The sequence below is a fragment of the Artemia sp. Qi Xiang Cuo genome, chromosome 6, assembly GCF_049724085.1.
Source record: "Artemia sp. Qi Xiang Cuo chromosome 6, ASM4972408v1, whole genome shotgun sequence".
Classification (NCBI taxonomy): domain Eukaryota; kingdom Metazoa; phylum Arthropoda; class Branchiopoda; order Anostraca; family Artemiidae; genus Artemia; species Artemia sp. Qi Xiang Cuo.
In genome coordinates this window covers 47,263,937-47,278,944 of record NC_142799.1, presented here as the reverse complement: position 1 = coordinate 47,278,944, position 15,008 = coordinate 47,263,937, and the positions used below count along the sequence as shown (strand labels likewise).

Below are 15,008 nucleotides of genomic sequence, written 5' to 3'. Positions count from 1 at the left end.
TATATATATATATATATATATATATATATGTATATATAAAGCTATAATTTTTTTATAGTTGAGAAATTGAAGGATGATGACGGATTGGTATTTGGTGGTTTATGTTGTAGGCAATCGGGCAACTCTACTATTAGTTGGTAGGTTTATTAGTGAAATTTGGGTTGAAACAAATTTTGCATTAGGATATATTTGGTTTTCCATATTTACTGGACTGCCTTTTTGGACAGCCTTGTATGTATGCTGGAAATATTTTGTCCAATAAATAAATAAGTCTTTCAATAGTCTTTCACCGACAATGATATAGATAAATTTTGTGAAGGCCTATATTTATATTTCTCTGAAAACTCAAGTAAGCTTTACTACCTTACAGAATAGTGTAAGCTAAAATCGAAACAAAACTGTCCTAACTACGAAAGTAAACTTATAAGCGATTATTTAGCGTAAGATTCGCGTAGGACATAATATTATCTCTTTGAGTCCCAAGACCAAAATTTCCGCATCTCTTCTAGATTTCTAGGATATAGTTCTAGAAAAGCCAGTCAGGAAGCTCCCTATCAGTACAGATAGTTCAAACTAAACAAAAAATTTTGAGGAGTGGGGGCTAGTCCCTTTTTTAAGACTTTAGAGGTCAGAGCCCAACAGGACCTCTCTTCTTGTCCAAAGTTTTATAAAAGTAAGTTTCCTAGCTCTACGTTTTAGAAATTCATACCTGAGCAAACCTATTTAGTGTAAGAGGTCACTACATTCTTGTCATCAATGCCATAACCCTAAGGAGTTGTCTGACTTTGAGAAAACTTGGCGGAAAGTAAGAGCTAATGTCGCAGTTATGTCCTTTGGAGGTCAAGATCCGATCCGATCTCTGAGGGCAGAAAAAGGGGTTCGTAAATGCATATCATTAGAATAGTCACCAGAAAGGCTTGTTGATTGCAACCTGATAAGTGTCAGAAAAAAAAAAAGATCTCTGATTTAACCTCTGAGGGAGGAAGGAAGGCCAACCCTAACCTACAATCGTAAAGAATTTCTCAGATTAATTCGTCACATCCCAATCAAACTCATTGAGGAGTAAGAGCTGTAGTGTCTTTTGGGGATCTTCGCTCATTTAGACCTCTGAGAAGGTTGATGACATTGGTCTCTAAATGATTGCCATCAATAGTTCTAGCAGAAAGGGACGTTAAATCCAACCATTTAACAAAATTTAGATCCCAATTTCTTAATTCAAAACTTTGGTTAAAATCAAACACAACTTGTGAAATATATTGCAAGTGGGTTTTGAATTAGGACAGTTATACTCTTACTTGACAACCCGCTATAATTCTCACAAAAATACTCCTAGAGCGCAGAGCAAAAATGATAAGACATGTGATAACTGAACATCAAGCTGGATTCTTTCAGAAAAGATGCATTATACATCACGAATTTGCAACCAAACAGATTTTGGGATGGTATCAAGAATATGACAAAGAACTACATCAACTTTTGATTAAAATCGACTCAGCCTTCAAGCTGATCTGACGAGATGGTCTCAGGTATATTTTAGATCACTATTGAATTCTCTCTGATACTATAAAGATTGTAAGGAGCATTTACGAGAAGGAAAGAAGCATGGTGCAGACTACAGGCGTTCTCCACGGATGTCTTCTCTCACCCACCCTTTATTGTTTGCTCCTGAATGCTATGCTGGCACCTGTCCCTAAAGACGATAGAGTAGTCTTAGATCGATACCTTTTGGACCTGCTTAAAAATGCTGATAACACTAATCATCTAAATGAGAAAATAAAAGAGCTCCAAGCAAGTGCAATCATTATCGGCGACACAGCTAGTTCTTTTGTAATGAATACAGACGCCAGCAAGACCAAGGTAACTGGAGTAGCCGGGCACTCAGAGAACGGTGCTCTTCACAGAAAAATTAGTATCTAGAATGAAAAAATCTAGTGGTTCGATCAGTTCGTTTGCCTAGAAAGCAAGCTGACTACCACAAATGATCCCTGAAAACATTAAGTGACGCCTGGCCCGTGCCTTCGCATGTTTAAAGTAACTACAATCCATTTGGAAAATAAACATCTATCAATAAGTTTGAACATACGAAATTACCGTGCTTAGTGATCCTAATTACAACGTATGGAGCGGAGTTATATACCCTAAAAGTCGACGACAAGCAGAGACTGCCAGATTTCAAAACAAAATTACAAAATTTGCCAGCTTTATGTAACTCGATCAGGTATCAAGCGAATGGCTATTGTCCTCCCTAACCTACCCTAATCCCATCACTCAGACCAGCCAACTCAAGCAGCTTCAATGGTTAGGATACGTCAAGAAAATTCCCCCAGCCAAACTGCCTAAAATAGCCATCGAAGGAAGAACTGATGCCTCTTGCCCAAGAGGACGACCTCTTAAGTGCTAACAGAAAATTTTTTAAACCGCCGCTTCTCAGTGCTGTTAAGGACTGCGAGCAACAGGAAGGCATACCAAAAATACTGCCATGATAATATCTTAGGAGATGACCCGAGTCGGCCAACCAGACCGAATGGGGATTATGCATTTATGCTACCATTATAATGACTCAAATTTAATTATAGGCAGCGTGCTAGCGCAGCCTAAGTAAAGAACGATGTGGGCACAATGTGTTTTTTTTCCTCCACCCAGGCATTGAACACCTTCGTATGGAAGGAGTTGTCGTAGAAACCTAGAAAGGGCTCATTTGATTGGAAATTGGAGTCGCTAGTGCCCTTTTTAATAGTCGAAAGTGATTGGAGGGCAGCTAGCCCCTCCCCCCTACCCCCATCATTCCCCCAAACACAACCAATCAAAAGTTTGAGATAGACATTTTGTTCAGCGTAGTTTATTTACAGATAAAAAATATGTTTTTGAGGAGGACACTCCCCCACAATCCTCGGGGCAAGGGTTTTAAGTTATGCCCTGAAGACAAATAAGAACGATTTTGGCACAATGTATTAATTATTATTTTTTTCCTTTAGAGCAGGGCACTTCATATGAAGGGGGTCGTCGTAGAAACTTCAATAGGGGCTCATTTGATTAGAAATTGAGAGTTCTAGTGCCCTTTTTAATAGTCTAAAGTGATTGGAGGGATACTAGCCCCCCCCCCTCACGATCATCATTCCTCCAAACACATCCAATCAAAATTTTGATGTAGCCATTTTGTTCAGCGTAGTTGATTTCCAAATAGAAAATATGTTTTTGAGGAGGACAGTCCCCCACCACCCTCAGGGCAAGGGTTTTAAGTTATGCCCTGGGGGCATATAAGGTTTTTATGGAAAGCGTTTTCTTAGAAACTTCAAAAAATGCTCATTCGATTAGCAATTCGAAGGAATAGTAACCTTTTTTGGAGTCAAAAGTGATTGGAGGGCAACTAGGCCCCCCACGCCCATCATTCCCCCAAACACATCCAATCAAAATTTTGAGATAGCCATTTTGTTCAGCGTAGTTGATTTCAGATAGAAAATATGTTTTCAAGGAGGACACCCCCCACAGCCCTCAGGGCAAGGGTTTTAAGTTATGCCCTGGGGGCATATAAGGTTTTTATAGAAGGCGTTGTCGTAGAAACTTCAAAAAAGGCTCATTCGATTGGAAATTCAAAGGGCTAGTGCCCTTTTTAATAGTCGGAAGTGATGGGAGGGCAACTAGCATCCCCATGCCCATTATTTCCCCAAACAAATCCAATCAAAATTTTGAGATAGCCCTTTGTTCAGCGTAGTTGATTTCCAGATAGAAAATATATTTTTGAGGAGGACACTCCTCCACAGCCCTTAGGGCAAGTGTTTTAAGTTATGCCCTGGGGACATAAAAGGTTTTTAAAGAAGGCTTTGTCGTAGAAACTTAAAAAAAGCTCATTCAATTGGAAATTAAAAGGCCTAGTGCCCTTTTTAATAGTCGAAAGTGATTGGAGGGCAACTAGCCCCCCTCCCCCCCGCCCATCATTCCCCCAGACACATCCAATAAAAATTTTGAGATAACCATTTGTTCAGCGTAATTGATTTCCAGATATAAAATATGTTTTTGAGGAGGACACTCCCCCACAGCCCTCAGGGCAAGGGTTTTAAGTTAAGCCCTGGGAGCATACAAGGTTTTTAAAGAAGGCGTTGTTGTAGAAACTTCAAAAAAAGCTCATTCGATTGGAAATTTAATAGTCAAAAGTGATTGGAGGGCAACTCGCCCCCCGCCCCCCCGCCCATCATTCCCCCAAACACATCCAATAAAAATTTTGAGATAGCCATTTTGTTCAGTGTAGTTGATTTACAGATAAAAAATATATTTTTGAGGAGGATACTCTCCCACAACCCTCAGGGCAAGGATTATAAGTTATGCCCTGGGGGCATATAAGGTTTTTATTGAAATCTTTCTCGTAGAAACATAAAAAAGGCTCATTCGATTTGAAATTCAAAGGGATAGTACCCTTTCATAGGCAGCGCGCTAGCGCTGCCTAAGCAAAGAACAATGTGGGAATAATGTGTGTGTGTTTTTTTTTCTCCATACCCGGGCACTTCGTATCGATGGAGTTGTCGTAGAAACTTTGAAAAGGGCTCATTCGATTGGAAATTGGAGTGGCTAATGCCCTTTTTAATAGTCGAAAGTGATTGGAGGGCAACTAGCCCACCCCCTCCCCTCCCCCCACAACCATCATTCCCTCAACCATATCCAATCAAAATTACGAGAGAGAGATTTTGTTTTATCGTGGTTGATGTCTAGATAGTGAATGTGTTTTTGACAAGGACGCTCCCCCAAAGCCCCCAGGGCAAGGGTTTTAAGTTTTGCCCTGGGGGCCTATAAGGTTTTTATAGGCGTTGTCGTACCCTTTTTAATAGTCGAAAGTGATTGGAGGGCAACTAGCCCCCTCCCCACGCCCATCATTTCCCCAAATACATCCAATCAAAATTTTGAGATAGTTATTTTGTTAAGCGTAGTTGATTTCCAGATAGAAAATATGTTTTTGAGGAGGACACTCCCCCAAAACCCTCTGGGTAAGGGTTTTAAGTTATGCCATGGCGAAATATAATCTTTCTATAGAAGGTGTGGTCGTAGAAACTTCAAAAAAGGATCAGTCAATTGGAAACTCAAAGGGCTAGTGCCCGTTTTAAAATTTGAAAGTGATTGGAGGGCAACTAGTCCCCCAACGCCCATCATTTCTCCAAACACATCAAATCAAAATTTTGAGATAGCCATTTTTGTTCAGCGTAGTTGATTTCCACATAGAAAATAGGTTTTTGAGGAGGACACTCCCCCAGAGCCCTCAGGGCAAGGGTTTTAAGTTATTCCCTGGGGGCATATAGGGTTTTTATAGAAGGCGGTGTCGTAGAAACTTCAAAATAGGCTCATTCAATTGGAAATTCAAATGGCTAGTGCCTTTTTAATAGTCGAAAGTGTTTGGAGGGCAACTAGCCCCCCCCCCCCCTCCCACGCCAATCATTCTCCCAAAATCATCCAATAAATATTTTGAGATAGCCATTTTGTTCAGTGTAGTTGATTTCCGGATAGAAAATATATTTTGAGGAGGACTCTCCACCACAACCCTCAGAGCAACGGTTTTAAGTTATGCCCTAGGGGCATATAAGGTTTTTATAGAAGGCGTTGTCGTAAAAACTTCAAAAGGGGCTCATTCGATAGGAAATTCAAAGGGCTAGAGCCCTTTTTAACATTCGAAAGTGATTGGAGGGCAACTAGCCCCCTCCCCCCACCCCCATCATTCCCCCAAACACCTCCACTCAAAATTTTTAGTTAGCCATTTTATTCAACGTAGTTGATAGTTTTGGAAATTAGGTTTTTATGGATGACAACCCCTCCCCCATATAGAAAATATAACCATATAGAAAATATGTCATGCAGGCTAAGGCTGAACTGCTGCCTTATTATCGCTTTTGGCTGCTCTTTTGGATATTATTAATTTTTTCTTTTGGGGATTCATTCCAAATTATAAACTGATAAATACCTAATATCAGTCAAATTATAAACTGTATCTAAAAGGAGTAAATTTATCAAATTGAAAAATACATGATGAACACTTCACATGAGAACACTTTAATTCCAATGACACAAAAAACACTTAATAGTTTATTCGCTATGAAGAAAAATGAAGTGCCAGCTATTTCCTTATGTAGAAAATGAAAAGCTCATCTGTTTTAAGTGTAATTAAATGAAATGATATGCAGACTGAAGTAGCTCCAGGAAGATATTGAAATGTTCATCCTAGTTCGTCGCTTTTAATCCAACCAAAACGTTAGGATACTTAGTATCAGTTATTGAGTTTAAGCTTTGATTTCCAAATGCTCACAAGAATTACCAAATTTAAGAAAGTCACAACAATAAGTCACCTGTGGTCAAAATACTTAGACTCCTCTTTGATCCCCACCCAGGCTCAAAGCTTCTGCTATGGTCATTTCCATGGAAATCTCCAAAGAGTTTCTTTTTAAAATAGCTTTCAAGCGTAGTTAGGGGTATTTAGACTCTTTTACTTTTCTTCAAAGCTTTGAAAAAGTGTTATAATATTCCAAATGTTACATTTGTGCATATTTTTGGTAATCATTTGTGGGGTGATCGAATTTTTTAAACCACTGTAGATACGTAAGAACAATGCAACATCTGGTACCCTGAGGTCACAAGACTGTCAAAGACTCCTCTTTGAACCTCCCAAATTGAAAGGTTTTAGTATGACCTGGCCTTTTAATGTAACTTGGGCACTGGACCAAGAGAGCCATTGTCACCCGAGCGCAACGTTAGGTGGGAATGTCGATATCGCTTTCGTCACACAAATTCGTTTTAGTGTGAATCTGCCTGATATTTATAAATGAATGTTTTCATATTAAACCAGTTTCATAAATAAGAAAAAAAACGGATTGGAAACATGTGCTAGTTTCTCATTGGCCGATAAAATCATGCAAATACTGTACCAAGTTCAGCTCATGAAAATCCAGATCCTATTGTTGAGTTTTCAACTTTTCCGCTTCACTGCTTTTAATGAAAAAAAAAAATCAAGGTACTATCACTTAAATATAATAACTCCCTATGTCCCCTTTCTGGATACCATCTTGATAGGATACCGTCTCTGCTTTCTCAGGGAATTTAGTATCATTTTCTTCTGTCTCCACTTTAAATGAAAAAAATAATTATGTTTTCGGCATCCCTGCTTTCAATAAAAAAAAATGAGGTATTATCATTTTAGAATGATAGCCCCCTATCCCCCTCCCCTATAGGCAATAATTTACAATTTTTTATGAATCATATTTTTGGAGTAACTTCCGTTTAAATCTTTAATTCCCCAACCTTGTACATAGCTTAGTCTATAGCTAAATTTTGTCTCAACCGAAGGCCCTGTTTTTTTTTTTTTTTTTTTTGGGGGGGGGGGATAAAAATGTTCCAGAAAGAAGATTATATTTTCTATCAGGTGTTCAATAACTGAGTATTAAACAATAAGAAAATCTTATCTAAAAACAGCAAAAAAAAAAACTGCAAACTTACAATTCAGCTGTAGAAACAATCTGTCGGCTGTCAATTTCAAAATCCAACAAAAGGCTGAAGCTGTATTGTAGTGAATGCGTTCTATAATTCTATTCAACTTAAAAATAAAATTTTTGGCTACGAATGATGTAAGAAATAGCGATTGGGAAACTGCATTCGAAATGATTTAAACTCATTTCATAAAGACGATTTCTAATCAGGAAAATCGAAATACTAAACCACACGAGAAGGAAAAGCTCCGACTTTGCGGTTGACGCAATAAAGAATTGCCGCAAAAAAAATTTAAGTCGACCGAACGCCACCGCCTCGGCCGGGGGGGGGGTGACTGCGGCGCGTCGGCGGTGTTGCAACACTTCAGTGGCGGTCGACTGGGCCTCTCGTCGGCGGCGTTCGGTCGATCCGCCGGCGCAGCGCCGGGGTCTATTTGAAATACTAACAGAGGAGAAATATTTAGACGAGTAAACTTCAATAAGTCGAATAAAACTTAAAGAAAAAGTTAAAATGAAACATAGAAAGTAACCATAATTAGGGTTTTGGTACAATAATATTACAGATAATAGTACAGAAATACTCCGAACCTTTGGACTAGAAGCAAAAGTGGCTGCAGCTGCGCCGATAACACTCGCTGAGATTCTAGACGCGTTGGATGCATGAGAACGCATACTAGCAGCAGATTCACCAACTGATGAAAAAATTGCTAATGGGTCATCGCTGAATTCCACTCCATCAATGTCGGGTGCCTAAAAAGCCAGAGTGAGTGAGTGAGTGAGTGAGAGAGAGAAAGAGAGAGAGAGAAAGAGAGAGAGAGAGAGGAGGGGAAAGAGAGAGAAAGAGAGAGAGAAAGAGAGAGAGAGAGACTGAGAGAGAGAGAGACTGAGAGAGACTGAGAGAGAGAGAGAGAGAGAGAGAGAGAGAGAGAGAGAGAGAAAGAGAGATAGAGAGAGAGAGAGAGATAGAGAGAGAGAGAGAGAGAGAGAGAGATTGAGAGAGAGAGAAAAGAGAGAGAGAGAGAGATAGAGAGAGAGAGCCCAATCTTAGCCCAAGAAGGGCTAACATACAATCAAACAAAAATTCTAAGATATTAATTCTAAGATTAAAAACGCTTATTCAGAGCCTTCCAGTTTCTTACGACGTCCAACAATAGTGACATGTTCTGACCCTAAGCATATATGAAGTCCACATAAAATGAAGGGTTAGTACAAGCCCAAACGCAGGGGGGGAGGGGAGTTTTCACAAATTTCTCTGTACTTCTTATTCACTTTACCAACTAAAATCTTTTTATTATTGACCAAACCAAACCAAAAAAAAAAAAACAAACACAAAAACTCAATAAACAAAAAAAAAAAAAAGCGAACGTGCCTGAGATAGTATGGGCAATAATTTAAAAGCTTCACTAGAATAAGTGGCTTTATTTAGAACTCTCTCCAGCATTGCACAGCATTGTATAAGCGCTCTATAACATTGAATAGCTGCACATTATTAAAGGACAGTCAACATATCTTTAATTGGACGGAGACGTTCTAGGCCATCTACTGCAAAGTAATTGAAATAGACTAAATATACCAATAATCAGAACAGCCCTCATCCCTTCAAAGAATTGAAAAAATTCCTTTTTTGTCTTTACCCCCCCCCCCAGAAACTTCTTAAGGATGCATTTTTATTCAGAGGTGATTGTGTTAAATCAATGGCAGTAGAGCATAGCAAGAAAGATCATTAAAAACGTAAGTTTGAAGTCTTTTTAAGTGGCAACAAATAGGAACAACTACCGTTTTCAGTCATACTGTGACGCATTGATAATTTTGGCAAACATTTTACCTAAATGTCTTCGTTCATTGTGGTCAAATAATGTTTAAACTAAAAACTAACTGACAAAATGCTAAAGATAGTGAGGGAGGACCACCTCCTATCAACTCCCAGCTTTTTACACGATAATTTAATTTTTGCTTTGCTTACTACTTAATAGAATATAAAATATTTTGCCAGATGGTACTAGCAAGCTTTTCATTTACCTATCCCATTCCAAGAGTAAAATTTTTACTATGTTAAGATAATACGTCGTGATAACAACATACAAGTTTAGCGTAAGTTTGAATAATTAGCTCACTTTCAGCCATCACCAAATAGTATAGCAACTTTTTTTTGTATCTTATGGAATTCAATAGCATTTAAATTGCTGCTTCTCTTAATGTTCCCTACATACAAACTGCGACATGAAAACAGATGAAGAAACTGAGTAGCCTAATTGAAATAATATTATGTTTTCAATTTAGCTCTTCATATTTAAACCCTAAAAAAATATTAATAATAATAAAACGAGAGTCAAATTCTGTTTAAACACAAATTAACAGAAGGAGAAAAAATTACCAAATTTCTAGCAACTTCTGCTTCGTCTAATTTTCCTTCACCAAAATCTATCTTTAAGCAATCTCTTTCTCCTGATAAGATCGACTCTGTTTCAAATTCATCCTGTGGCTTACCAACTTCCACTTGCGATTCCAAAACTGCTGCCACAGCACGTCGAGACAATACTACCTGTAGAGCTCCAACGATATGGTCTAGTGCTTTTTGCTGAGCAGATACACTGGACAACGACATCAGGAGACGAGCTAATGAAAATTGCTGGACAACAGCAGGTGTTTTAAGATTGTTATCAACTGAGTTTAGGTCCGACCAATTTTCAAGAGGGCCACCTATAAAGGGTACGAATAAAACTTGTGGACAAGATAAGGCATGAGCACCACCAGGGGAGAGGAAGGTCAACAGACCCCTGTGAAACAAAAAGACATTCTAAAGAAATGCATGAAACGAAAAAAATCAGAGAATTCCCATTAAATCTTGGTAAGAACAAAACTCCTGTTAGTATAAGCCCCCTCCCCTGAGAAAATTATCTAGCGGCACTCTTGGGATAAGCAGAATACGAATCTTCAATATTCTTATTTTGACCTCTTCAAAATAATGATGTATTATCATTGCTAAAAACTAACATTTTACAGTTTATTCACAAAATAGCTACTATTTTTTTTTTCTTTGGCTTAGATATTTGATAAGTTAGTGAAGCGCTCCAAAACTTTCTTTTATCGCCAGAGTGAACTAAATTTCTCAGGCTAAATTTCTTTGGCATATTGAACTCTGCTTCAGCCGAAAACTATCATACTACTCACAGGAAACTGGTCTTAAAGAGTTTATAACGGACAGTCAGTGGTTCAATTAAATTCTCCAAACTACTTGCTTTCGTCAAACTCTATCTACAAAAGTGTATTTTCCTCGGCTTTTTAAATTTTAATTTGATGTCTCCAAGTATTTTATCTTACAAAACAGCATATGGTTTTATGTGGAGCCAAAATAAGAGACCCTACACAAAATTAAGACAGTGAAAAATTTGTACATTGGCGTATCGAAACTTACGAAATTCAACGAAAAATAGTCCCTTTTCAAACAAAACATCTATTCATTATTAAACATTCATGAGTTGAAATTGGCATGAGTTGATTCATGAGGTGAAATTGGCATGTTTCATTATAAACGAGTGTTGATACTCATCCTTTTCATACTTCCTGACAATCTATTGCTTAAAGAATTAATAATTCCAAATTTGATACATATATTTAAGTTAAATTATTGATACTTTTTTTCCCAGTGCAAAAAAAGATGATTTGTTGTCCAAAAATATGTAACAGAAAAAAAAAGTTGTCAAATCGTTGTAAGCAGTCGTAAGTTAAAAGCCGTATTCTACAAGAACAATAAATGTATAAAATATATGTGTAAGCCTTACCATCAAAATAGTTAAATATAGAAATTGAATGTTATTCAGGAACCGAATGCATAAGTTTTGCTGAAGTTCTCAAACAAGGCAGCAACAAACCAGACGCTGGAGAAATGCCAAGGGATACCCGACACGAGTATAAGACTAGATAAGGCTAGATGTTTAATTATCGGTATTGGTGATTAGTTTTATTGTTCAAGTCGGATTTACATTCACCCCTTAAATCTTCCTCCTTTAGCAGACATTTTTGAAAGTTCTATATTGGCTGCAAATAGCAAATTTAATAGGGATATAACCATCTCCTAAGAACTACTTTAATTAGATAATTTTGCCAGGAGGCAGCAATAACCACATATAAACATTTTTTTTTTTTTTTGCAAGACGCTTAAATACATTTCATAAATGAGTCGAAGAACAAATAAGGGTGGTCCAAGAACGAATGCCGTGAGATTTCAGAGAAAACCTCATATCTTAGATGTTTGCTGTCAGCTTTGAATACATGGATACGCTTTCCAGAACAACTTCACAAAAAAAAAATGCACCATACGATGTTTTCGCTGCACGCAGATGGTAGAAAGTCTTGCAGACATAAGTTTAGTTCCTCACTACACACCATTGGGCAATTTTGCAAGGCCGTATCCAGGGGGGAGGTTACCCGGTTTGAACCCCCCCCCCCCCGAAATTTTTGACCGAGTCGAAAATAAGTTGAAAATTAGTAAAACCTAGGTAAAAATCAGTAAAATTAGTCGAAAACTGAGTAAAAAATTAGTAACCCCCCCCGAAAAAGTCAAAAATTAGTAAACACCCCCCCCGAAAAAAAATCCTGGATCCACCCTTGCAATTTTATGTTCCTTATATTAGCTAATGACACAGTGGAATACATTTATCCGATTCAGAACACCTGTACTAATACTAAAGAAGGTATACATTCTAAATAAAAGTAGCGGTAAAAAATTATCATCGAATGGATTTTTGAATTAAAACATTCAGAGCACTGAGGATTCGAAGAAAACAATCTCTGATCTTAGGTTAACCTACCAATATGTGATGCTCCCAATGGGTCCTTGCTAACTGAAAATGGAATTGGCTCCAAAGGACTAGTAAGTCCAGACTCTTTGCATGTCCAGGCAACACTATGAGAAGAACCGCATGCAACTTTTGAAACATGTGCACCATCTAATCCTAATACAGGAGACGGTTTTTTATTCACGGCAGTACAGCCATTTCCTTGTTGACCATGATCATTATCACCCCATGCGTACACCTGAAACACAAAATGATTCTCCCTTCAGGATACACAAACAGAAACTAAAATAATTTTGGTTGATAAAACAAAAAAAGAAAAAGAAAAAAAATACTGTTTCAATATATACCTTAAAGTATAGTGAATAGACTTACTTGACAAAACTAAATAAAGGCCATATTTTCATCAAAAAGATAAGATCCTCATTACTTACCCTTGATAAAAAAATCCCCAAAAATTTATGTTTAGATGCCTTCGACACTCTTTAATTTGTTCTTATTTCCCATTCAATCCCTAAGTTCCACTGCTTTTCCATTAATTTTTGAATTCGAAGAAATGTTTTGAAGTTAATCAGCTTTTCTAGCCCTATTCATTAGGATTTAAGAGAAGCGTAGAAACACAAGGGCCATTACAGATGAAAACTTTGTACAGATTATATCGTATATATTTGTGGTATCCTTCCCCCGTTCCACGGGGGCCTTTCGCTCAGAATCTTTTCTAATGAATATTGACAAAAGAGGGTTTCAAACGGCAGGCTTAAAAAAGAAATAAAAACGGTAGCATATAATATTTTATAACGACTGGATAAAAAATATTTTTTTTAACCTTCTTTGAAACACAATAATATAAATTTCCTACTCCCCCTCCAAAAAAACAACCTGAGAGTTTCAAACCCGCGCCCGGGGGTGAGACCAAACGGGATATAATTTCTTGTGATGATCGAAAATCAAAAGGATTCAAATTGTAAACACATCTGGAGGAACATTGCCTTCAGCTACAAGATGCATAGCCTAACATGATTGACTACTAGGAGTTGCGAACATATCCAATGATATAGACACAATGATAGACACTTAGGAGTAAGTAGAACACACTACCCAATAGTATTTAAGTCACTGAGAAATAAAAATAAATTAAAGGGTCCTAAGAAATATAAAAATAAATGTTTGAGACAAATAATTTTCGTCAAGAATAAGAAATTAGGGTATCTACATAATTAAAACTAAAATATTGCCACTGTTCAATTTTTAAGCAGTAAGTCTATGTAATTACAAACAAAAAACTAATCAAGTTACTCATGATAGACTCTTCTTAGTTAAGTATAACCAAATAAAGACACAAGCACAATTTGCAAGTGAAATAATCCCTTAATATGACTTATATAAAGCAGTTTTAAGATTATATTTAGGCAAAATTTATATAATAACAGTATACGAACCTTATTCTAGTCTGTTAGTACCATCCTGGGCAAAATAGAGGATCAGATCTGAGGGAGAGAGAAGGCTAAAGTTCAGCCACCTCTCCATAAAGAGGTAAAATAAATTTTTATTGCACAAACGGGTACCCCCCCCCCGGAAATTAAGTGCACATAGCACTTAGTGATAATATTCAATTTTTCAATGATATCGGTTTACTGAAGCTACTAAGATATTTTATTAAGCTCTGTAGGAGAGACTTGGAGCCCGCTTGAGACCCTCCACCGTATATGCACTGAAGAGAAGGGATATACTAGATTTATTGAATAATCGCATAATTGCCCGTTTTTCAATGGAATTGAATGGATTTTTTTTACATAGGAAATAATTACAATTGTCTATTTCTAGCGATTGACTGTCAATTACGCCCGAAGAAAACAAATTAATTCAGAAATGGCTGTTGGTTTAAGTCGCTTTTTAATACTGGTTTATTTGCTACCCCAATTAACCTTTAGGTAACATCCGTACTCTATTGTTCATAAAACTCCCAGGAGTATCGAAGAGTTAAGACTATTGGGATAAAAAAGATGATCGACCTGATAGATATTTTGATCAGTAAAAGGAGATCAGACGAAAATCAGTCTTTTATAACTGTGAACTGATATACAGCAAAGAATAAAGCATCAACTCCTTCCAATGTGTATAAATATTTTGCTCTTCCAGTCAATATGAATTAGCCTATATAATAAATTTAACTTGGCAGTTGATTACATCCATTGTCTGCAGACCATGTGCTTTCTTATTAGTAATTATTTAAAAACGATCAAAATTAAAAAAAAAAAAGAAAGTTTTTTTCAACTGAAAGTAAGGAGCAACATTAAAAATTAAAATGAACAGGTAATTTTACGATCACAAATGGAGTTGCCCCTCCTCAACACCTCGCTGCTCAAGCTAAAGTTTTTGAGTAATTTTAAAAAAAGCTTCTTTTTGTTCAAATTAAGAAACCATAATATGTCAGGAGCCATTCTTAAAGAATTAGAACAGAACCCAAAGTTTAGCGTAAAGAGCAAGGTGTTGGGGAGGAGGCAACCCCCCACATATACGCAATAGTTTCTGTTAGTTTTAAGTTTTGATAATGCTCCTTAGTTGAAAAAGTTTGTTTTTTTATTTAATTTCTGATCGTTTTTTAAATAGCATAAGGAAATCTGGCTAAACGTTCACAGTAAAGTCCCTCCTTCCCAAGGATTTATTCTCTGGACAATTCAATCCTGGTGAAAATTTACCCTGGACAATTACCCTTAACATCTCCATGCGTAAAACTTGAGTCGTCAAAGAAAAA

General features: G+C 37.1%; 1 protein-coding gene across 1 annotated transcript in view; it reads right to left on the bottom strand.

The window, feature by feature from the left end:
- LOC148951294 (E3 ubiquitin-protein ligase HERC2-like) overlaps positions 1-15,008 on the bottom strand; it is a 299,149-nt gene that overhangs the window by 68,421 nt on the left and 215,720 nt on the right. The window contains 3 exon segments of the mRNA XM_089091055.1: positions 8,046-8,207; positions 9,832-10,157; positions 12,269-12,494. Of these exon segments, the coding sequence (XP_088947181.1) occupies positions 8,046-8,207; positions 9,832-10,157; positions 12,269-12,494 (714 nt within the window).